Here is a 24,442-nt window from a genome sequence, read left to right on the forward strand (position 1 = left end):
AACATTAGTGAAAGTATTAAAGGAAACCCCAAGAAAAGTCAAGGAGCCGCAGGAGAGTGCACAGCCTCGGCAGGGGGTGTGTATGGAATTAGTGCCAGATCTCTATATATAATTCACCTCTGTAGGTAAAGTTTACTCAAAATGAACAGGGGAAGGAGGGAACAAAGTTATATTTGAGAGATACAAGATCTAGCCAGTCTCTAATAATAAGAGATGAATGTATTTGTACTCTTTCTGACCTGCTACCCAACAGAGTGGTAATTTGTGGGATAGATGGACAGAAGTTTAGTGTTCCCCCATGTAAGATCAGGTTGGAGTACCAAATCAAGGCTGGGGAAGTAACAAGATCCCACTATCATAAGTCACAGCACGAAGTAAAAACTAAAGAGAAAGATAAAGGAGTTGAGGTTGAGTTGGCGGTCACCCTGTTTGACGAAATGGTGCAGGAAAACCTGAACAGGCAGTATGTTGATGCATACTCAGAAAAGGAATCCGAGAGTATTCCTGAGGGTTATTATCTTAAAGATAGAATACTAAGACAAAAATGGAGACCACGGCAGGCGAGTGCAGAAAAGAAATGGGCAGAAGTGCACCAGATTGTTTTGCTAGTAGCATACATACAGGAAGTGTTATGGGTAGCACATGAATTACCAGTAGGAGGTCACGTACGTGTACAGAAGACTTGGGCTAAGGTTGACATGGAATGCACAAGGATGTGGTTAACTTTTGCGATACATGTTGTACCTGCCAAGTGGTAGGTAAGCCACGAGCAGTAATAAAACCAGCACCTTTGTTGCCAATTCCTGCATTTGAAGAGCCTTTCAGGTGCTTTTTGATTGATTGTGTAGGTCCCCTTCTGAGAACTAAAAGTGGGAACTAGTACTTGCTAATCATAATGGATGTGTCTATTCAGATTTCCGGAGGCAATTCCATTACGAAGTATTAAGGCAAAAGGGGTGGTAGAGGAGTTAGTAGCTTTCTTCACTTATTATGATCTACCCAGAGAAACTGTCAGACCAAGGGACTAATTTTACTACTAAATTGTTTAAGGAAGTCATGGATAGACTAGGCAGACAGCACTTAAATCCAGTGCGTATCATCCTGAATCTCAGGGAGCTTTGGAAAGGTGGCATCAGATCCTGAAGAACATATGTTAAGAGCATACTGTCAGGATTATCCAAATGATTGGGATAAAGGTATCCCATTTGTATTGTTTGCCATTAGAAATGCCCCAAATGAATCTATTCAGTTTACTCCCTTTGAGTTAATCTTCAGACATGAAGTGAGATACCCTTTGAAACTAATTAAAGAGAAATTGACAGAACCAAAGCCAGAGATCACATACTTGGATTATGTATCAGAGGTGAGGGAGAGATTAAATCAGGTAGATGAGTTAGCTAAACAGCAGCTGAAGTGAACACAGCATAGAATAAAGCAGATGCCAGATAAAAACTCAAATTCAGACATTTTCCCGTGGGGATGACATATTGGTATTGCTACCAGTGGCAAGAGATCCCTTCAAAACCAGGTTTAGTGGTCCCTACCAAATTGAGAAAAAGTTGAGTCAGGTAAACTATCTGGGAAAAGTGCCGTACAGGAAAAAACTATCACATATGTCACGTGAATATGTTGAAACCTTATCACAATAGAGGGAAGAAACTGGAGAAACAGGTGTTAGTTACCGCCCTACAGAGTGCAGAAACAAGTCCGGATGTATGGAGTTTGATATGCCTCAAAATACGGTAAACAATGAGAAAGTCCTTGAGGAGTGGGATGGTTTACTAAACAATCTGTCTCAGCAGCAAAGAATGCAGATGAAAGGTTTGTTGCAGCAATATGAGGACATATGCAGGAATAAGATGGGGAGGACTAATGCTATTGTGCATGAGGTAGACGTAGGGAATGCTCTTCCAATAAAACAACACCCCTACAGGCTTAATGCTTTCAAAGCCGCACAGGTCCAGATGGAAATGGATTTGATGCTCAACGAAGAAAAAAAATCGGACCGAGTCAGAGTGAGTAGAGTTCACCAATCGTGTTAGCTCCCAAACCTGACAGGACTTAACGATTTTGTGTGGACTATCAGAAGGTCAAAGCTATAATAAAATTGGACTCATACCCAATGCCAAGATTGGAGGACTTTATAGAAAAAGTTGGGCAAGCCAGTTACATCACAAAGATAGACTTAATGCGTGCTTACTGGCAGGTAACTTTATTAGAGTTGGCGAAAGAAATTTCTGTGTTTGTAACCCTAAATGGGCTATATCAATTCAAAGTGATGTCCTTTGGAATGAACAATGCATCAGCCACATTCCAAAGACTCATGAACAGAGTTGTGGCTGAAAATGAACCTTCCAGTTCAGTGAGCAAACCTACATCCAGAGTTAGGGCTGGGTTAACAAACTGCGCAATCTATCTGGATGATGTAGTGATCTTTAGTGAGCCCGAGAGAGATCACATGGTACCACTGGCAGAGCTCTTTGAACAAGTAAAAGAAGCAAAACTGGTAATAATTTTAAAGAAAACACAATTCACGAAGGCAGAGGTGATGTTCTTGGGACATAACATCAGTCATGGAAAGTTGACCTCATTGTTGAGAAAAGGTTGACCTCAAGGAATTTCCACAAACAACCTCGAAGAAAGAGATGCTTTGATTTATGGGACTAAGCAGATTCTACGGGAAGCTTATTCCAAACTTTGCCAGCGTAGTAGCACTATGAACAAATTTACTGAAGAACAACATCAAATTTTGGTGGACAGAACAACATCAGGAGGATTTTGACAATTTAAATGCAGTATTAACCACCACACCAGTTTTAGCTACACCAAACTTTTTGAAATCCTACAAAGTTGCAATCGAAGCTAGTGACATAGGAGTTGGAGCTGTACTGATCCAGGAAGATGATGATGGAATTGAACAGCCAATTGGTTACTTTTCAAAGAAACTCAACACCCAGCAGAAAAATACTCTACCATCAAAAAGGAATTATTGAGTTTGGTACTGACCTTACAACATTTTAACATTTATGTGACGAACAATATGTCAGAGACAGTTGTGCACACGGATAACAATCCTCTTACATTCTCGGAATGATTTAAAGACAAGAATAAGATACTACTTCATTGGATTCTTATGTTACAGGACTTTTAATTTACAAATCGTATATGTTGCGGGTTCTAAGAACATGATAGCAGATGCGTTATAACAGATTTAACGGATAAAGTATAGGTAAGATTGAACAGATACCAATATTATACATATATGTGTGCAGCAGTTAAAATTAACTTAGATTAATGTCCTATGTAGTTCATGGAAATAGGGTTAAGAATTAGAAAAAAAAGCCATCTTTTCATTATGAAGGTTCTTTTTTTTTCTGAGGGGGGAGGTGTTATGAAGTTGAAGACATGTACTGTACCTTTAAGGCAGCATGAAAGCTAAAAGTTGGCAAGCACCTGTCATGTGACTGACTAGCAGTCAGAGTACGCTGGAAAATTGAAAGATATAACATTTGGCTAGAACCTAGATACTTCGGTTGTTTTCACAGCAATTCGAATTTAACCAGTTTAAATTATGCCCCAAGAAACTAAAACTCAATCAAATTTGGTTTGATGCTGTCAAAACAGTAAAATTCAATGAGACGATCCTATGTTTGGGTATACAAAAGAACATGCATTTTGGACAGTTGGCCAGGAAAAGCACCAACTGCCATTAAAAGACTGCTATTCACCACAGTATCTGCCGAAAGTACCTTTCTCATGTGAAACATATTTGCAGCAGAAGACCAAAGACGACACAGGGAGATCTACAAACCGAGCATGATCGACACTGGAGACTACAGCCACTGTCTGGTTTTGAAAGTTAAGTTGCTGTAAATTTAATTGGGGCTTTATTGATCAGTATATTGTGATGGAGTAGGAGGTTGATAACAAGTCTTTAAGAGAAAGGAGGCTTAGAGTTGTAAATAGTTGCTGATTAATGTTTACTTTTAGAGTTAAAGAATAAACCAATATTTTTAGTTAAATAGAGGAATTTGGGTAGTTCTCTGTCACTCATAATTTAACAGATTATAAGGGGAGGTGAGTTTTTCTGTGTGTTTGGTTTAATTAGAAGTATTCATTGCTGTGTCATAACAGTACACATGTAAATGAAAGAGTGATACAGTATATAAGTGACTGAGAGATAGAGAGCAAATAGCCTCAGGAACAATGTCTGTTCACATATCCAAAACCTGACGTACTCCCAGATCAGTATCTCAACTTGCAGGTAACATTTTCACCACATGATAAAGCAGTCACAGACCATGATTTTAAATAGGCATTATCTTTTCTCACTGGAACTTCAGGGATTCAAGCCAAGAGTGGTACTAGTAAGTTGGAGACATTTTGAGGCCATGCCCCCTTTGATGTCAGCAGTGGACTGAACAGCCGTGCAGTGTTGTGGTGAGTGCTTTTAAAATTCTTAAGCATCATGTTTTTCTTGCAAACCTTTTTTTTATTGGATTAATGAGTTTATAGAGCTTTTACTGCAATGGAAATAAATGTGGAAAATTCCTAAAATGAACTTAGAAAGCACTTAAAACAAAATAAATAATTAAAGGCATTTTATAGTTTAAGAGTAACTCCAAAAACAACTTATAATCTTTTAAACACCTTCTATTGATTTTATCTGTTTGATTTTAATAGTTTACAAATGATTTCAAGTGCTTCGAAATTTTCATACAGTGATTTATGGGACTTTGAATTAATTTATACATTTGTTTATATTACTGGATAGGATAGTTCAACAAGTTTGTTCTTTGTGTAACATTTTGTCAAGACTATAAGACCATAAGATATTAGAGAAAATTAGGCCATACAGCCCATAACGTCTGCTCTGCCATTCGATTATAGCTGATATGTTTCTCAATCCAATTATCTCCTCCCTCCTCTCCTCTTATTAATCTGTTTTAAACACACTCAATGACATGGCCACCACAACATTTTGTGGCAATGAGATCCATAGATTAACAGCACTCTTATTGAAGAAATTTCTCCTCACTTCAGTTCTAAACATTCATCCCTTCACTCTGAGGCCAAGCCCTCAGATCGTAGTCTCTCCCACGGGTGGAAACATCCACTTCAGCACCACTCTCTCTCGGCCTTTCAGTATTCTGTAGATTTCAATGAGATCCTCCCTCAGCATTCTAAACTCCATCAAATACAGACACAAAGTCCTCAACTGTTCTATCACCTCTGGGATCATTTTTGTATATCTTTTCTGGAACATCTTAAAGGCCAGCACATCATTCCTGAGATATGGATCCTAAAACTGCTCATAATATCCCAAATGTGAACTGAACAGAATCTTACACAGCCTCAGCAGTACATCCCCGCTCTTGTATTCTCGCCCTTTCAAAATGAATGCTAACATTGCATTTCCCTGACTAACTGCCAACTGACACTATGTGTTAATCTTAAGAGCATTTGTGCTTCAGATTTCCATAGTCTTTCCCCATTAAAAAAAATTCTACACCTCTATTTTCCCTTCCAAAGCACAAAACCTCACATTTTCCTACACCGTATTCCATCTGCCACTTCTCTGCCCACTCTCCTAACCTTCTGCACCTTCCCCACCTCCTCACCACTACCTGCCCCTCCACCGACCTTCATGTAATCTGCAAACTTAGAATCACAGAATCCATACAAGTGTAGAAAGAAGCCATTTGGCCCATCAAGTCTGCACCAACTCTTGGAAGAGCACCCCACCCAGACATCACCCTATCCCCGTAACCCCACATTTATCTTGGCTAAGCCACCTAGCATGCATATCCCTGAACAACATGGTGCAAATTTAACATGACCATTCCACCCAACTTATACATCTTTTGGCTGTGGGAGAAAAACAGAGCACCAAGTAGAAACCATGGGGAGAACATGCAAACTCCACACAGACAGTCCCCCAAGGCTGGAATTGAACTCCAGTTCCTGGCACTGCGAGGCAGCAGTGCTAACCACCGTGCCACCCTTTAGTCCCAGATCAGGTACATTTCACGTTACTGAATAAGTCTAATTACAGTGCAGAAAGAGATCATTTGGCCTGTCAAATCCGTATCAACCCTGCGAAGAGCATCCCATTCAGACCGAGCACACCCTATGCCCATAACCCCACATATACCACAGCTAATCCACCTAATCTTCACATCCTGGATACTTCAGGGCAATTTGGCATAACCACCCACCTAGCTTGCACAACTTTAGACTATGGGAGGAAACCAGAGCACCATGAGGAAACCCATGCAGACATGGGGAGAACATCCAAACTCCGCAGAGACAGTCACCCTGGTGCTACAAGGCAGCAATGCTAACCACTGAGTCACCATATCACCATTTGGAGGCCCTGGTGTGAAATAATGACTATTGTGCCTGAGTGATAAAGGAACACAGTGATAAATCCAACAGCCACTTCTCCAGAGATTTGCCCTACACTGGTGTTAAAGGAAAATTCAATTACACAAGCAGCATATTCGTAAATAGGTTCACAATGTCAAACGAGCACAAAGACACAAGGCTATCGATATGCCAATCTTATACAGTCTATGTCTGCTTGGAATATTCATTCTGAACCAGTCATAGCAACTCACTCAACCAACTGGCTATTTTGTTTTGCAGAGCCAGGTATAGATACGAGTTCCACAGATAACTATCCACTGTACTTGCTGTTGAGCATAACCACACACTCTTGCTCAAAAGCAAGTCATTAAAAAAATCTGTAAGACTTGTTTAAGAGCAATGAGCAGCCTGGTGTTGTACATAACAGGAGTCATTCTCGTGGTTCACTTTGTCCATATAGATAATGGGCTGCCGAACGCTTGTAGAAGTGAAGCATTTTTCCGGTCACCATTTTTACTCAAAGGCTCAGCCAAAGCAGTTCAATTGATAAATAATTGTAATCCTAGCTCCACGAGCAGCAAAGAATATTTATTTCAAGAGAAACACTGCGCTGGAAATGCACTGCTGAAGTATTGATTTGGAGATGCCAGTGTTGGACTGGGGTGTACAAAGTTAAAATTCACACAACACAAGGTTATAGTGCAACAGGTTTATTTGGAAGCACGAGCTTTCAGAGCACTGCTTCTTCATCAGGTGGTTGTGGTCCTCGATTCATGTCACACTTCAGGTCACCCCATTGCACTATATACACACACACACACACACACACACACAGACATTCCTACAGACCTATACACTCACACAGACCTTCTCTCATATGCTCACACATACACTCCCACACCCACACCCTCTCACAGACTTATACCCCTTTACACAAACACTCACACACACTCTGACAGACACTCATATACCCATTCAGATGCCTTTTAAATGTTTTAAACGTACCAGTCTCCACTACGTCCTCTGACAGCTCATTTCATACACGCATCATGAAGAACAAAAATGTCCCTTTTATACTTTTAACCTCTCATCTTAAACCTATGCCCTCTAGTTTTGAACTCACCTCTGCTGGGTTAAAAGACCTTGCCTAATTACCCTGTCCATGCCCCTCATGATTTTATAAATTTCGATAAGGTCACCCCTCAGTCTCCAATGCTCCAGGGAAAATAGTATCAGTCTATTTAGCCTCTCTCAATAGCTCAAACCCTCCAACCCTGGCAACATCCTCATAAATCTTTTCTGAACTCTTTCAAGTTTCATAACATCTTTCCTATAGCAGCGAGGCCAGAATTGATCACAATATTCCAAGAGTGGCCTAAACAATTACCTGAACAGCCACAACGCAACTTCCAAACTCCTACACTCAATGCATTGACCAATAAAGCCATGTGGACTACCCCTAGTTAGTCCTTGCCTTTGTAAATGCACATAAATCCTGTCCCTCAGAATCCCTTCCAACAACCTCTGATGTCAGGCTCACCAGTCTATAGTTCCCTAAATTTTTCTAACCACTTTTCTTAAATAGTGGCATGACACTAGCCAATGTCCAAAGTTCCAGCACCTCACCTGTGGCTATCAATGATACAATATTTCAGCAAGGGACCCACAATCACTTCTCCAGATTTCCAAAAAGTTCTGGGGTACACCTATCAGGTCCCAAGGTTTTATCCACCTTTATGCATTTGAAGGTGTCTAGGATCGCCTCTGCAATAAGGACACTTTTCAAGGTATGGTTATTTATTCCCCCAAGTTCTCTAGCTTCCATATCCTTGTCCACAGTGAACACTGACCCAAAACACACATTTAGTATCTCTCCCATCTCCTGCAGTTTCACACATGGAGAGCCTTGCTGATCTTCAACGGGCTCTATTCTCTCTCTTGATACTCTTTTGTCCTTAATATATTTGAAGAATCCCTTTGGATTCTACTTAACCCAAAGTCAAAGCTATCTCATATCCTGAATTCCCTCTTAAGTATGCTCCTCCTGCCCTTATACTGTTCAAGGGATTCGCGTGATCCCTGCTGTCTACACCTGACATATACTTCTTCCTTTTATTAACCAGAACCTCAATTTCTCAACACCTTACCAGTTTAACCCTTCACCTTCACAGGAACTTATTGTCTCTGGACTCTCATTTTTGAAGGCTTCCCACCTTCCAGTCATGCCTTTACCTACAAATTGCTATGCCCTGTCAACTTTTGTTGTGCAAGACAATTAAAATTTGCCATCTTCCAATTCAAAATTTTAACTTTTAGATCAGGGCTATCCTTTTCTATCACTAATAGAAGTATGATCACTGGCTTCCAAGTGCTTCCCCACTGACACCTCAGTCACTTGCCCTGTCTTATTTCCCAAGAGAAGATCAAGTTTTGCTCCACCTCTGGTAGGTACATCCACATAGTGAAGAAGAAAATTTTCTTGTATACACTTAAATTCCTCACCATCTAAACCTTTAACACTATGGCAGTCCCAGTCTTTGCTTCTCAATTTCCTACTGATCACATGGGCAGGTCTAAAGTACAGTCCCAACCAGGTGATCATCCCCTTCTTATTTCTCACTTCCACCCAAATAACTTTACTGGACATACTCCTAAGAACATCCTTCCTAAGTGCAGCAGTAATGTTACCCTTAATCAAAAGCCTCATTACCCCTCCTCTCTTGCCCTTCTTTCTATTGTTCCTACAGCATCCATATCCTAAATATTTGGCTGCCAGACTGTCCATCCCTGAGTCACATCTCTGTAACAGCTATGATATCCCAGTGCTATGTTCTCAATTCATCTGCCTTACTAGTCAGGCCTCTTGGATTGAAATAAAAGCAGTTTAAATTATCAGCCCTACTCATTCAGTCTCTCTGGTTGCCAACCACCTCCCCACCCCCTGACTAGTTTAAACGTCCTACATATAGCCCCCTTCCAATTCAAATGCAACCCATCCTTCTTAAACAGGTCGTAGAGTCATAGCGATGTACAGCACGGTCTAACTCATCCATGCCAACCACACATCCCAACCCAATCTGGTCCCATTTGCCAGCATCTGGCCCATATCCCTCTAAACCCTTGCTATTCATATACCCATCCAGATGCCTTCTAAATGTTGCAATTGCATCAGCCTCCACCATTTCCTCTGGCATCTCATTCCATACACTCACCACCCTCTGCATGAAGATGTTACCTTTCTCTCTTTCCTCTGTTATCTTTCCTCTCTCACCCTAAACCTATGCCCTCTAGTTTTGGACTCTCCCATTACAGGGAAAATACTTTGTCTATCCATGCCCCTCATGATGTTATAAACCTCTATAAAGTCACCCCTCAGCCTCCGACTCTCCAGAGAAAACAGCCCCAGCCTATTCAACCTCTCCCTATAGCACAAATCCTCCAACCTTGGCAACATCTTTGTAAATCTTTTCTGAACCCTTACAGGTTTCACAACATCCCTCAGACAGGAAGGAGACCAGAACTAGGAGGACTGCAGATGCTGGAGATCAGAGCTGAAAAATGTGTTGCTGGAAAAGCGCAGCAGGTCAGGCAGCATCCAAGGAGACTTTAGGAAGGAGATGCTGGAGATTAGAGTAGAGTGTGGTGCTGGAAAAGCACAACAGATCAAGCAGCATCCAAGAAGCAGGAGAATTGACATTTTGGGCAAAAGCCCTTCATCATTCCTGATGAAGGGCTTTTGCCCTAAAACGTCAATTCTCCTGCTCCTCAGATGCTGCCTGATAAGATCTTTGAGAGGCCCTATTTTCTCTCTCTAGTTCCCCTTATGTCCTTAATGTATTTGTAAAATCCCTTTGGATTCTCCTTAATCCTCTTTGCCAAAGCTATCTCATGCCCCCTTTTTGCCCTCCTGATTTCCCTCTTAAGTATACTCCTACTGTCTTTATATTCTTCTAAGGATTCACTCAATCTATCCTGACATATGCTTTCCTTCTTTTTCTTAACCAAACCCTCAATTTCTCTAGTTGTCCAGCATTCCCTACACCTACCAGCCTTTCCTTTCACTCTAACAGGAATATAGAGTCTCTGGACTGTCGTTATCTCATTACTGAAGGCTTCCCATTTTCCAGCTGTCCCTTTACCTGCAACCATCTGCCCTCAATCAGTTTCTGAAAGTGCTTGCCTCATACCATCAAAATTGGCCTTCCTCCAATTTAGAATTTCAACTTTTAGATCTGGTCTATTCTTTTCCATCACTATTTTAAAACAAATAGAATTATGGTGCTGGCCCCAAAGTGCTCCCTCAGTCACCTGCCCTGCCTTATTTCCCAAGTGTAGGTCAAAGTTTGCACCTTCTCTAGTAGGTATATCCACAAACTGAATCAGAATATTTTCTTGTACATGCTTCACAAGTTCTTCTCCATCTAAACCTTTAACACTATGGCAGTCCCAGTCTACGTTAGGCAAGTTAAAATCCCCTACTCGTCTTACAAATAACTGAAATCTCCTTACAACTTTGATTCCCAATTTCTTGCTGACTATTAGGGGGTCTATAATGCAATCCCAATAAGGTGGTCATCCCTTTCTTACTTCTCAGTTCCACCCAAATAACTTCCCTGGATGTATTTTCAGGAATATCCTCCATAAGTACAGCTGTAATACTATCCTTTGTCAAAAATGCCACTCCCCCTCCTCTCTTACCTCCCTTTCTATCTTTCCTGCAGCATTTGTATCCTGGATCATCAAGCTGCAAGTCCTGCCCATCCCTGAGCCATGTTTCTGTAATTGCTATGATATCCCAGTCCCATGTTCCTAACCATGTCCTGAGTCCATCTGCCTTCCCTGTTTGGTCTTTTGCATGGAAATAAATGCAATTCAATGTATCAGTCCTATCTTGTTCTCTGCTTTGTCCCTGCCTGCCCTGCTGTTTGACTTGCTTCCTGAACTGCTGTGCTTTTCCAGCACCACTCTAATCTAAACTCTGGTTTCCAGCATCTGCAGTCATTGTTTTTACCTAGGTAATGCAGGAGTCATCTATGGCTATTCCCATTTCATACAAGTATGCTGATTTGCAAAATGGAGGGGGTGATGGATTCTCAGAAGAATGTAGCACAAACAGCCAAATTTCTGGTATCAAGACAGGCTCTAATGTAATGAGGGTTATGTTGGGTTCCAAGAAATTGATTGTGTTAGGGGACAGTCTAGTCAGAGCCATACACAGACATTTCTGCAGCCAGCAGCGAAAAATCAGAATGGTGTGTTGCCTCCCTGGTGCCAGGATCAAGGATGTTTCAGAGACAGTGCAGTATGCTCTGAAAGGGGAGAGAGACCAGCAGAAGGTCATTGTACACAGTGGAACCAATAACACTAGAAGGGAAGAGGATGAGATTCTGAAGGGGACACCCGCACCAATCAACCACAGCGCCCTGTGGCCCAACATTTCAACTCCCCCTCCCACTCAGCCAAGGACATGGAGGTCCTGGGCCTCCTTCACCGCCGCTCCCTCACCACCCGACGCCTGGAGGAAGAACGCCTTATCTTCCGCTTCGGAACACTTCAACCCCAGGGCATCAAGGTGGACTTCACCAATTTAATTTCCCCTTCCCCCACCTCACCCCAGCTCAGCACTGTCCCCATGAGCTGCCTTCCTTTCCACCTATCCACTCCACCCTCCTCCCTGACCTATCACCTTCATCCCCTCCCCCACTCACCTACTGTACTCTATGCTACTTTCTCCCCACCCCCACCCCCACCCTCCTCTCATTTATCTCTCCACCCTTCAGGCACTCTGCCTTCATTCCTGATGAAGGGCTTTTGCCCGAAACGTTGATTTTACTGCTCCTCGGATGCTGCCTGAACTGCTGTGCTTTTCCAGCACCACTCTAATCAAAACTCCTGCACTACCTGACTACCTCTCCTACCTTTCCTGCTGTTAACCTATTTACCTGACTGTATCTGTTGCTTTCTCCCTTCCTATCACTGCCATCCAACACACCCTCTTGCTCTTGTAAATTCCTGATTGCCTGGAACTGTCGCTCCAACCGATCCATTCGACCAGACAGGATTTGCAATCAATGATATTTATTGCAGATATAATCCTCAGTAACAAGTAAACTCTCTTGAAACTCCCACATCCAACAAAAAGAGCATATCACTCTACTAAAGGCCATTTTTGCTCCTTCCATCTACAGACCCAGAAAATAGCACCATCCTATTGCTCTACAAAACACTGTTCCAGGCTAACTTAATACTTATGGCTTATACTTTTAAAATTTAATCAATAAAACATATAATCAAGAAAGAACCCACTGTCCTCACTATTGTAGATTTACAGCAAGGCTATACTTAAAATTATACACTTATCTGTTTCTGTGCTATGACCTCTCCCAAACAGGTTACTGCTACTCCAGAAGAGATTCTATATGATCCAAAACTGTGAATCCTTCTCTCCTACACGAGCTACTCAGCCACATTTTCATCCGCTCTACCCTATTATCCCTTATCTCACTGGCATAATACTGGGAGTAATCCGGATATTACTCACCTCGAGAACTGGCTTTCTAATTTCCTGCCTAATTTCCTATATTCTCTCCTCAGAACTTTGCTCTTTCTATATCATTGGTTCCAATGTGTAGAATGACCAGCAGGTCATTCCCTCCTTTGAGAATATCCTACACTCTCTCAGAGACAAACTTGACCATGGCACCAGACAGACAATACACCATTCTGATGCCCTCGTTATTGACCACAGAAACATCTGCCTGTGCCTCTGACTAGAGAGTCCCCTATCACAATCAATCAATCAATGACTAGGAACCTGATGTACCCCTTGTTACATTAGTGCTAGTCTCAGTACTAGAAACCTGGCGGTTAGTGCTACATTCCCCTGAGAGCCCATCAGCCCCTACATTTTCCAAAACAACATATTTGTTTGAGATGGGGATAGCCACAGTAGACTCCTAACATATCTGCTACCTCTCCTTCTTTTAGAAGTAACCCATCCATCTGACTGTACCTGCAGTTTTTATACCTTCCTGAAACTGTCATCCATCACCACCCTGGCTCCTGTAAATTCATCATTTGCTCTAACTGCTGCTCCAACCTAACCATAAGATCTCATAGGATTCGCAACCAAGCACACTTCCTGCAAACATTATCATCAGTAATATTGAAATTATCCCTCATCCCCCACATTCGACAGGAAAAGAACATCACTCTACTAAAGACCATTGTTGCAACTTAATCATCCAGTCTTACAATTCTAAAAACACTGCTCTCAGATAACTTGGGGCCTATGATTTATAATGTAAGAATGTTTAATCAAGAGACAGATCTCTATAAAACACATAAACAAAACTATTGGAGATTTAGTAAAACAAAACAGAAAGATTAGTCATTAAAGAATGCAAAATTCTATGACACATCTAACATCAAGCCAAATTTTCCCCAGAACTCTGGAAAACACTGATACCTCAGCCAATAACTAAAACTGCTGTTGGAGGTGATTCTGAAAAATGCAATTTACATGCATTTGGAGGGTCAAAGATCGATTAGGGATAGTCCACATGGTTTTGTACAAGAGAAATCATGTCTCACAAACTTGATTGAGTTTTTTGAGGAAGTAACCAAAAAGATTAATGAGGTCAGAGCAGTAGAAATTGTTTCTATGGACTTTAGTGAGGCCTTTAACAAGGTTCCGAATGGCAGACTAATTAGTAAAGTTAGGTCACATGAAACTCAGGGAGAGCTTGTCAATTGGTTACAAAGTTGGTGTTAGGAGACAGAGGATAGTGGTGGAGACCTGTGACCAGCGAAGTTCCACAAAGATGGACACTGGGTCCACTTTTGTTTGTCATTTATACAAGCCACTTGGATAAGAACTTATGAGGTATGATTATTTATTTTGTGGATGACACCAAAATTGGCGGTACACTACAGAGAAGAAAGTTATCTAAGTTTACAAAGAGATCTTGATCACTTGGGCCAATGGGTTGAGGACTGGCAGATGTAGTTTAATTTGGATAAATGCAAGGTATTGCATTTTAGTACAAGAAACAAGGACAGGACTCATACAATTAATGGGTAGTGTTGGAGAACAGAACCTAGGGATTCAAGTACATACTTCTTTAGAAGTTGCATCACAGGCAGACAGGGTGGTTACAAACGATTTAGCACACTTGCCTTCATTGGTCAGATTATTAAGTACAGGACTTGAGACATCCTGTTGAGGTTGCACAAGACGGTGGGGCCTCTTCTGGGGTAATGTATGCAGTTCTGGTTACCCGGCTACAGGAAGAATATTATTAAATTGGAGATAGTTCAGAAAAGATTTACCAGGAATGGAACTTTTGAGTTATAAAAATAGGCCGGATAGGCTAGATTTTCTTTTTAATAGAGCGTAGGAAGTTGAGTGTTGACCTTACAGGAGGTTTACAAAATCATGAGGGGCATACGTAAGGTGTATAGCAAAGGTCTTTCCCTGCGGAGAGTTCAAAACTTGGAACATATTTTTAAGATGAGAGTAGAAAGTTTTAAAAACAACATTGGGGGCCACGTTTGTTACACAAAGTGATTCATGTGTGGAATGAACTGCCTGGGGAAGTGGTAGATGCTGGTACAATTAGAACATTTAGAAGAGATTTGGAGAAGTACATGAATAGAAAAAGTTTGAGGGACATGGGCCAACCACAAGTTAAATGGGACTACTTCAGTTTGGGAATATGGTTGGCATGAACTAGTCGGACCAAAGAGTCTGCTTCCATGCTGTATGACTATGACTGTATAACTGATCTTTTGTTTAATTGCAGTTGTGAGGCCTTGTGCACAAATTCAATTGTTGCATTTCCTGCACTGCTACTGTGACCACACATTTCAAAAAATCGATAATTGACTGTTAAGCGTTCAAACATCCTGCAGTTGCAAAGTTACTAAAGAAATCTCAAGTACTTTCTTTTTTTTCAATCTTTACTAAAACTCTTTCTTCCTACTTGCACACTGCACCTGCTACTTTCCTCACTTTTCATTATCTGTGGCAAATGTCAAACATCATGAGCACTCTTCTGGTACACATCTTCACAACCCTTCAATAGATCACAAAGTAACTCACTCATCTCTTTTGTAAACAAACTGGCACTGCAAAAGAAACAAACATACCATTACAGAATTCTGCAACCTTCAGTTGCATCAAATTAAATTATAAAAAATAGATCATGTTTATGGGATAATTTGTTCAGTAATTTCACAGCCCATATTTCATTTGAAGCTCCCTTAAAACGTGGGCTGTGAAATTACTGAACAAACTATCCCATAAACCTGACTATCTAGTTAATTTCTTGGATACAATTTCAAACAAAATAGAATAAATTGCTTGAACTAAGTTCTAGACACTTGTCCATCTCAACAAAAATCAAAACCAGTGTCACAAAAGTTATTACTTTTACATTCTAATATACTATTACATGGAAAATTCTGTGATCTGCTTCAAATTGGGTGCAGAATAAAGTTCTTCATTTGTTGTTTCAAAGCAAAGAATGTCAGTTATGAACAGTCATCAATTGGCTTCTGAGAATATTTTAAGGCAAGTATTTAAAGTGGACAATCTAGTATTAATTTTGTATGTGCATGCTCACTCTCATACACGTACACATAAATACCCCAAAAACTAATCATCTAGCTTTCAGTAAGAGCACAATACCATTCCTGAAATGGTGCAAATACATTATTGGGTCTCCTCTGTCCATTACGGTCAGTTGAATCCTACCAGCGGCAAAGTGATCAAATCAAAAATCAGAAGACAAACAGCACTCAGATGTCAGTATAATATGCATAAACTTATCTCAAGGTGTGGTCTACATTCCAGATTCTAAACGACAAAAAATATCGCTGCTGAGATATAGCGCATGTATTAACTATGATTCTCCAAAATTCCCTCTGGGACAGTCTGAGCAGATTGCAAGTTATTAAATGTTACACCTATATTCAAGAAAGGAAGGGAAAGCAGGGAAATACAGACCAGTTGGCTTGACATCAATCATCCGCAAAGTGCTGGAACCTTTTAAAAAGGCAGTCTTTACAATGTTCTGAGAAAAGTGATTAGAATAAGTCAAATCTGTTTTAATGAAAGAGCAACTCTAGTTGATAAATTTGTTCGATATTGTGAAACTGTAACTGGCAGGATAAAGAGAATCCAGCAGATGCTGTATACTTGGGATTCCTAAAAGACAATTGATAAGGTGCCATGTGGGCAGGTTAAGACACAAAATAAGGGCACATGCAGAAGTGATACATTAGCAAGATGATATGTTAGCACAGAGAAAGGACAGGTAAATGAGTAGCAGAGAATTGGGATAAATGAGGCATTTTCAAGTTGACAGTATGACGATTCAGTGGCTTTAAGAGGTGTATTCTGTCCCAGCTTTTTTTTATGAAGAAAGGTTGAGACAGAGGTGCCAATTGGACTACTCGGAGCTCATAAAATAAATAGCTTGAGGCGCCTAGGGGTTTTATTTTAAAATCGGAATAATAGAAACAGCCAAATGGGTGGGATCACAGAACCAGGATGTGTAGTAGCAGCAGTTGCTGGGGTCTTGAAGCTGGGTTTAGAAGCTGCAAAATATCTCTCCCTGATAGTCTCTCAGTTTTCTCGATATTTTTCCCCTCTTGGACTGGAGAACTGTATATGAGAATCTTGTATACTAAATTTGCCTTCGCCAAATATGTGTTTATGGGATGTTACTACATTGGAACACTTACTGTTTAGTAGTTAAATAATCTATTATTCTGGTAAGCTTTCCAGTAGAGTTGTTATTCCAAGTTCTTCTTTCTTTTGTTGTATTTTAACTATAGTGTATGAATAAAGTGTGTTTTGCTTCAAGACTGGTAGTTTGACCAATTGAATTGCATCTGGAAAGCAATGCCTGGCATTTGCCTTTAAAATAAGGAAAATTAGGGTCTGTGCTATCCTCTTAAAAATATTTTGAGAGGGTTTGGTCTCGTCTATAACAACAGGCTGTAACAAGTGAAATGCCACAAGGATAAATGCTGAGGCCTAAGCAATGTACAATCTATATAAATAACAAAGACTAAGGGCAGAGAAAATAATGTATACAAGTTTGTTGATGTTACATGCAAATGCAAACTATTATAAGGATACAAATGAACCTGCAAACGGAAAGGTTAAGTGAGTGGGCAAACAAGGGGACAGATGAGGAACAACTGATGGAAAAGTTTCAGGTTATTCATTTTGGTCATAAGAATAGAAAAGCAGATTTTTCTAAAAATATGTATAAAGCTTGTAAGTGTTGGTGTTCAGAGGGATCTGCAAGTACTTGCACAAAAAAATACGAAAAAGTTAACATGCAAGTTAAGCAAACAATTAGGAAAATAAATCGTCCAAGGTTTTGGCAATACCATATCTGGAATACGATACACCATATTTAAGAAAGTTGCATTGGAGTTGACACAGGAAAGATTCACTAAATTTGCCCACAGAATGAAAGAACTGTCCCATGATATGAGGCTGAGTGAATTGAATGTGTATACTCTGGAGTTTTGAAGATTGAGAGGTGATTGTATCATTTTCAAGATTATGAAAAGACTTGACACAGTAGAACTGTGTTTCTGCTGGGGGCACAGTTTCAGGATAAGATGGTCATTTTGGACTGAAATAAGGAGAAATTTCTTCACTGGACATGTTGCAAACATTTAGAATTTTCTAACCCAGAGGGTCGCAGACATGTCAAAGCTGACTATACTGAAGGCTGAGATAGACAATTTTCCATCTCTCAGGGAGTCAAGGGGTATCGGGAGCAGGCAGAAGAGTAGAGATGAAGCCCAAAATTAGCTTTGTTCATACAGAATAGATCAGGTTCAAAGAGCAGTACAAGTCTTCTCTTGCTCTAATAGCTCAAGTTCTTATAACTAGTAAGCAGGACATCGGAGAATTAAGGGAACATTATTTCTCCTCAATATAATGATATATCACTGTATTAAATGTAAAGAACGTTTAGTACATCTTTAAAAGGAGGAAAACAAAACAAAAACATGATCTTTGCCAGGACTTCAATACATGTAACAAGAAATAAAACAAATGCTGTTATACATACCAAGATTTTGGCTCTCCAAAATGCAGATAGTTAATGCTGTACAGATCCATATCTTCAGTATGCCATGCAAATGTTGTTTTCCACATGCCGAAGTACAAATATGGTGTATTTACACCTTCAATAGCTATGCCGCTTTCTTCTGCTACCACATCCAAAATAGTATTCAAACGACTGATATTCCACTCATCGACATCCTGGAAAATAATTAAATTGTGAAGTAATCCTATGGATAGTATAACTGTTTCATGCAGTTGGGGTCAAGAAAATCGAAGCCACTGTCAGAATCTAAATAATTTAAAAAGTTTATGCTATGCTGGTTTGATGCTAGTCAGGATGGGGTCACTAATACCCAGCTTGAATGTTTTGCTATTTTTAGAAAATCAGTGAAATTTTCCATGCTTTGTGAAAAATTGGGGACGTCAACGGGCACTTACCAAGTCATGTTGTGGCTGTACAAGACATTGGTGAGGACAGTTTTGGAATATTGCATGCAATTCTGGTCTCCTTCCTATCGGAAGAATGTTGTAAAATTTGAAAGGATTTAGAAAAGACTTATGAATATGTTGCCAGGGTTGGAGGGTTTGAGCTTTAGGGAGAGGATGAATAGGCTGAGGCTATTTTCCCTGAAGTGTCAGTGGCTGAGAGGTGACCTTATAAAGGTTTATAAAATCATGAAGTGCAAGGATAGGGTAAATAGGCTAGGTCTTTTCCCCGGGAAAAGGGAATCCAAAACTAGAAGGTTTAAGGAGAGATGGCAAAGATATAAAAGGGACCTAAGGGGCAACGGTTTCATGCAAAGGGTGGTGCATGTACACAATGATCTGCCAAAGGAAGTGGCAAAGACTGGTATATTTACAACATTTAAAATACATCTGGATGGGTACAGGAATAGGAAGGGTTTAGAGGGATATGGGCCAAATGCTAGCAAATGGGAATAGATTTATATAGAAAATCTGGTCAGCATGGACGAGCTGAACTGAAGATTCTGTTTCCATGCTGTATATCTCTATGACTCTAAGTGTCCCAAACGTCACTTGCCACATGTGGCTCATATCCTTTCTATTCATGGATCTATGCAAATGTCTTTTAAATGTTGAAACTGTACTTGCATCTCCCACTTCCTCTGGCAGTTCATTTCACATAAGAATCACACTGTGTTAAGCATGTTGCCCCTCAGGTCCCTTTTAAGTCTTTCTCCTCTCACCTTAAAAATATGACCCCAAGTTTTGAATCCTTCACTCTAAGTGGAAGATCTGTGCTGTTTGCCTTATACTTGTCCCAATGATGTTATAAACCTCTATAAGGTTACCCCTCAATCTCCTACACTCCATGGAGAAAGGTCCCACGCTATTCAGCCTCTCCTGATAAGTAAAATCCTCCAGTCCCAGCAACATCCTGGTAAAACCTTTCAGAATCCTCCCCAATTTAATAATCTCTTTTCTGTCGCAGGGAGACCAGAACCATACACCGGACTCCAAAAATGGCCTCATGAACATGCTGAACAACCTCAACATGGCGTCCCAACTCCTATATTCAATTAGAAGAAAATGAAGACCGCAGATGCTGGAGATCAGAGTAAATGTGTGGTGCTGGAAATGCCCAGGTCAGGTAACATTGCTCATTTCTGAAGGGCTGTTGCTCGAAACGTCGATTCTCCTGATCCTTGGATGCTGGCTGACCTGCTGTGCTTTTCCAGCACCACACTCTCAACTTTTATATTCAATGAACTCAGCAATGAACGCAAGCATGCTAAACGTCTTCTTCATCACCCTGCCTACCTATGATGCAACTTGAAAAGAACTATTGTTATGGACCAGGCCATACCGCCTCAAAACATTTCAAGAAAGTAGCCCAGACTTTAACTTTGCTTGTTGTTTTAAGCAGGTGTATCGCAGATATTCCAGGAGGGAAGCAGTTGGTCAAAACACTTAGCTTTAAACAAAACAGGATTTATGTACAAGACTACTGAATGAAACACAAACAAAAGAGAACAGAATACCGAATAACCTCTCCAAAAACCCAACAGGTCATCCCACCAAAATAATGCTGTTCCAATAGTTGCAACAATCCACATAAAATCCCCTTGGCACAAAAGGTAAAACCAAACATAGGGTCTTACAGGAGAGAAGTCAGAGAGAGAGGAAGATCAGCCTGGACCTGCTTCTCTGGGTCCAGCAGCTTCACAACACTGACTACTTTCAGTGTATAGCCAGACTGCCGAAAACCAAATCAAACCAGAGTAAAAATTGGATTAGATTCCCTACAGTGTGGAAACAGGCCCTTCAGCCCAACCAGTCCACACCGACCCTCCAAACAGCAACCCACCCAGATCCATTTCCCTCTGACTAATGCACCTAGCACTATGGACAATTTAGCATGGCCAATTCACCTGACCTGCACATCTTTGCACTGTGGGAGGAAACTGGAGCACCCGGAGGAAACCCACGCAGACACAGGGAGAATGCGCAAACTCCACACAAGACAGTCACCCGAGGCTGGAATCGAACTTGGGACCCTGGTGCTGTGAGGCAGTAGTGCTAACCACTGCACCAGCATGCCGCCCCGTGCCACTGAGCTGGGTGACCTGACCACTCCCCTTTCATTGTACAAGTGTTTTTTTTAAAACTTAAAAGCCTTTTGCCTGAGGCAGTATCTGTTAGCTTTAGTCAAATTGGTCCGAAAACCCTTCAAACTTAGATTTTTTTGGATTCCACGTCTTTTACAACCTGTCTGAAAAAACACAGGGACAACATAACCTTGTTAAAGGAGCAGCATCATCACACGTCCTCCCTTAAAAAAAATGAACTCTCAATATCCAAAGATGGCTTCATTTTAAAACCGCTTAAATTGTTAGTACTCTACAGCATACATATACATTACATCGACAATAATCATGCAAGCACGCACGACTACACTTTGTTTAAATCTGCTTTACTCCTGTCACCGAACGCCTCCATTTCTCATTCAAATCTCAACAATGCATTGGCAATCACCTTTTCTTGTCCTGCCACATGCACAATTTTCAAATTAAATAGCTGTAATAACAAGATCCATCTAAACAGTCTGGCAGTTTTGGCCTTAAACCTCTCCAAAAACTTTAATGGGTTATGGTCAGTGTATATGCTTGTCTCAGATATGTTACTGGGGTAACATAAACACTGAAACGTTGCAACGCCAACACCAAACTTAAGAGCCTTTTGCCTAAGGCAGTATCTGTTAGCTATAATCAAACTGGCCCTAAAACCCTTCAAACTTACACTTTTCAGAGTGTGTCTTTTACAACCTCTCTGGAAAAAAACAAGGACAACATAACCTTGGTAAAGGAGCAGCATCATCACACTATGTATCTGAACCCCTAAGTGTCTCTGCTTGACAACATTACCCAGCGCCCTACCATTAACTGTATAAGTTCTGCCTTTGGGCATTTTACAAAATGCAACACATTTATCCAAATCGAACTCTTTCTACCACTCCTCAGTCGACTGACCTAACTGATCAAGATCTATTCATAATCTGAGATGACCGTCTTCACAGTCCACTATACCACCAATTTTGGTGTCATTCACAACTAAGCATGCCTCCTAAATTCTCATCCAAATCATTTACATAAATGACAAACAGTGGACCCAGCACTGATCCCTGCGCAACATCGCTGGTCATAAAACTCCAGTCGGAAAAACAATCCTCCACCACCACCCTGTCTCCTGTCAAGCCAATTTGTATCTACCTGGCAAACTCTCCCTGAATCCCATGTGATCTAACTTTACTAATCAGTCTATCAAGGGGAGAACATTACCTGGGTCTCCAACATTAACCATGAGGCCATTGCCTCATCAAGTACAACACTATCTTCTCTCAGAAACAAAAAATGGGCAACAAATGTAGCTCTGATAATGTCATCCATAGCCAAAAAATTATTAATAAAAATAACCATTTAAAATATAATCAGATTTAATCTATAAGCAGGTCCTGAGAACATACATTTTCCTTGAACAGAATGTTAATGATGTTTTCAGAACACATACTAATACTGAAACAGTACTAAAATAGTTACTCAAATTTCACAGTGGAGCTTCATCACTGTCATAGTAACCCACATAAAAATAAGCACTGTAACACTATAATAAATTATTAACAGACAAATTATTTTTACTCATTCATATCAATTTTGATTATTCATTGTTTCTTTCTTATTCATCTTTATATGCCATACTTTACTTTCAGTCTATCTACCAGGCTATGGATGTGTCTTTGGTCTCAAAGAGAAATATTAAAATATATTGATTGACTGTTTCACCACTGCTTCCCAGGACCTTTGTGTTTTTAACCATCAGCACCCTGAATGCAGGGTAACATTTAACTCATGATCTAGCCAGCAAAGGAGGAGCCCCTACCCCAGCCCCTTAAACCAATGGAAACATTAAAGTCAGCAGCTGCCTCTTGGAATTACTACTTCACTACACCACAGCATTTGATACTCAGTCAGAATTCCATAATGGCCACCGCTGTCACAGAGCTCACAGACCCAAAATTTTGGCTGAAGCCCGTAGCCAGCAGGTTCATTCATGACCAATCTGAATATCTGCATACCTAGTCTATTGTGTAGGTTTCCAGGCTCAGGATATTCCTGGGCAGATTTCAACAATCCCCTCTTTACACGATGCAGCTGTCAGGAGGTTATTAATCAGTAATTGCACCAGTGTGAATTCTGCTGAGCAACTGTTGTCATGTCAGTAAAACTATTTGATGTTTTTGTTGTAACAAAGACACCTTTTTGGTTCAATTGTATAATCAATACGATGTAGAAGGAAGCACAAGTTCATGCTGATTCTCTGTACAAGTCATTCTGTTATAACATTTGTTTCGTCAATGCAAATTCACTGTAATGCAACTGACAAACTGGGGATGCTGTTTCTACAGTGCAAACTTTTAAAACTTTTAAATCTAATGAGATTACAGAGCCAACACTTTAAGTGCTGTTTCTAAACCATGATTTTTCTATAATGTGGGGTTGCACAAGAATGCAACCATCGTGTTAAAGAAGAACTGACTGTACAACAATCCCATTTGCCCTCCTTCTAACTCTTTCAAGCTACAACATTATTACCATCAAAATGTCCATTCAATTTCCTTGATTATCAATTGTCTCTGCTTTCAATATCTTTGCAGGCAGCAGGTTCCAGTAATTATCTCTCTTTGGGTAAAACAATTCTTGCTCGCCTTTCCCCTGCATTTCTTGAGCAAAACCTTAACTTTGTTCCCTTACGTATTATTCTCTTACTGTGTCCCGTCACCCTCAAAAGTCCATGCACATAATCCGCCAGAACATTTTAGAACTTTATCATTATATATTCATTTATCTCTCCCTATCCCTTCTGGAGTCCAAGAGATGTAGAGTCATACAGTATGGCAACAGACCCTACAGTCCTACTAGTCCACCCCAACCATGTTCCCACTCGCCCGCAGTTAGCCCATATCCCTACTTTCCTATTCATGTATTTATGCAAATGTCTTTAAATGTTACAACTGTACCTGCACCCACCAGTTGCTCTGGCAGTTCATTCCACACATGAACCATTCATGTCCTTTTTAAAACTTTTCTCTTCTCACCATAAAAATATGTCCCCATTTTGAACTCCATAGGGGAAACGCCCTTGCTATTTACTTTATCTAAGCTCCTCATGATTTTATAAACCTATGACTCTAAGCCAATCTTTTATCGCAGCTAAACCTGAGTCTCTTGTTCCCTGAGACAGTTTTTTTGGTCTTTCATGTAATTAGGGATCAAGGATAGTCAACACGGTAAGTCGTGCCTCACAAACTTTACTGACTTCTTTGAGGTGTCCAAACAGGTGGATGAGGGGAAAGCAATTGATGTGGTATAGATGGATTTCAGTAAAGTGTTTGATAAGGTTGTCCACGGTTGGCTATTGCACAAAATACGGAGGCATGGGATTGATGGAGGTTTAGTG

At 40.5% G+C, this 24,442-nt stretch overlaps 1 protein-coding gene across 6 annotated transcripts in view; it reads right to left on the reverse strand.

Annotated features, from left to right (window-relative positions):
• LOC140487885 (lysine-specific demethylase 4C-like) overlaps positions 1-24,442 on the reverse strand; it is a 427,159-nt gene that overhangs the window by 335,200 nt on the left and 67,517 nt on the right. For all 6 annotated transcript variants that reach the window (XR_011962962.1, XM_072587280.1, XM_072587271.1 and 3 more), the window contains one exon: positions 18,471-18,664. Coding sequence is in view for 5 of the 6 variants with exons in the window: in XM_072587280.1 (XP_072443381.1) it covers positions 18,471-18,664 (194 nt within the window). In the remaining variant the exon portion in view is untranslated. The remainder of the gene's footprint in view (positions 1-18,470; positions 18,665-24,442) is intronic.

Source organism: Chiloscyllium punctatum, chromosome 2 (genome assembly GCF_047496795.1).
Source record: "Chiloscyllium punctatum isolate Juve2018m chromosome 2, sChiPun1.3, whole genome shotgun sequence".
Lineage (NCBI taxonomy): Eukaryota > Metazoa > Chordata > Chondrichthyes > Orectolobiformes > Hemiscylliidae > Chiloscyllium > Chiloscyllium punctatum.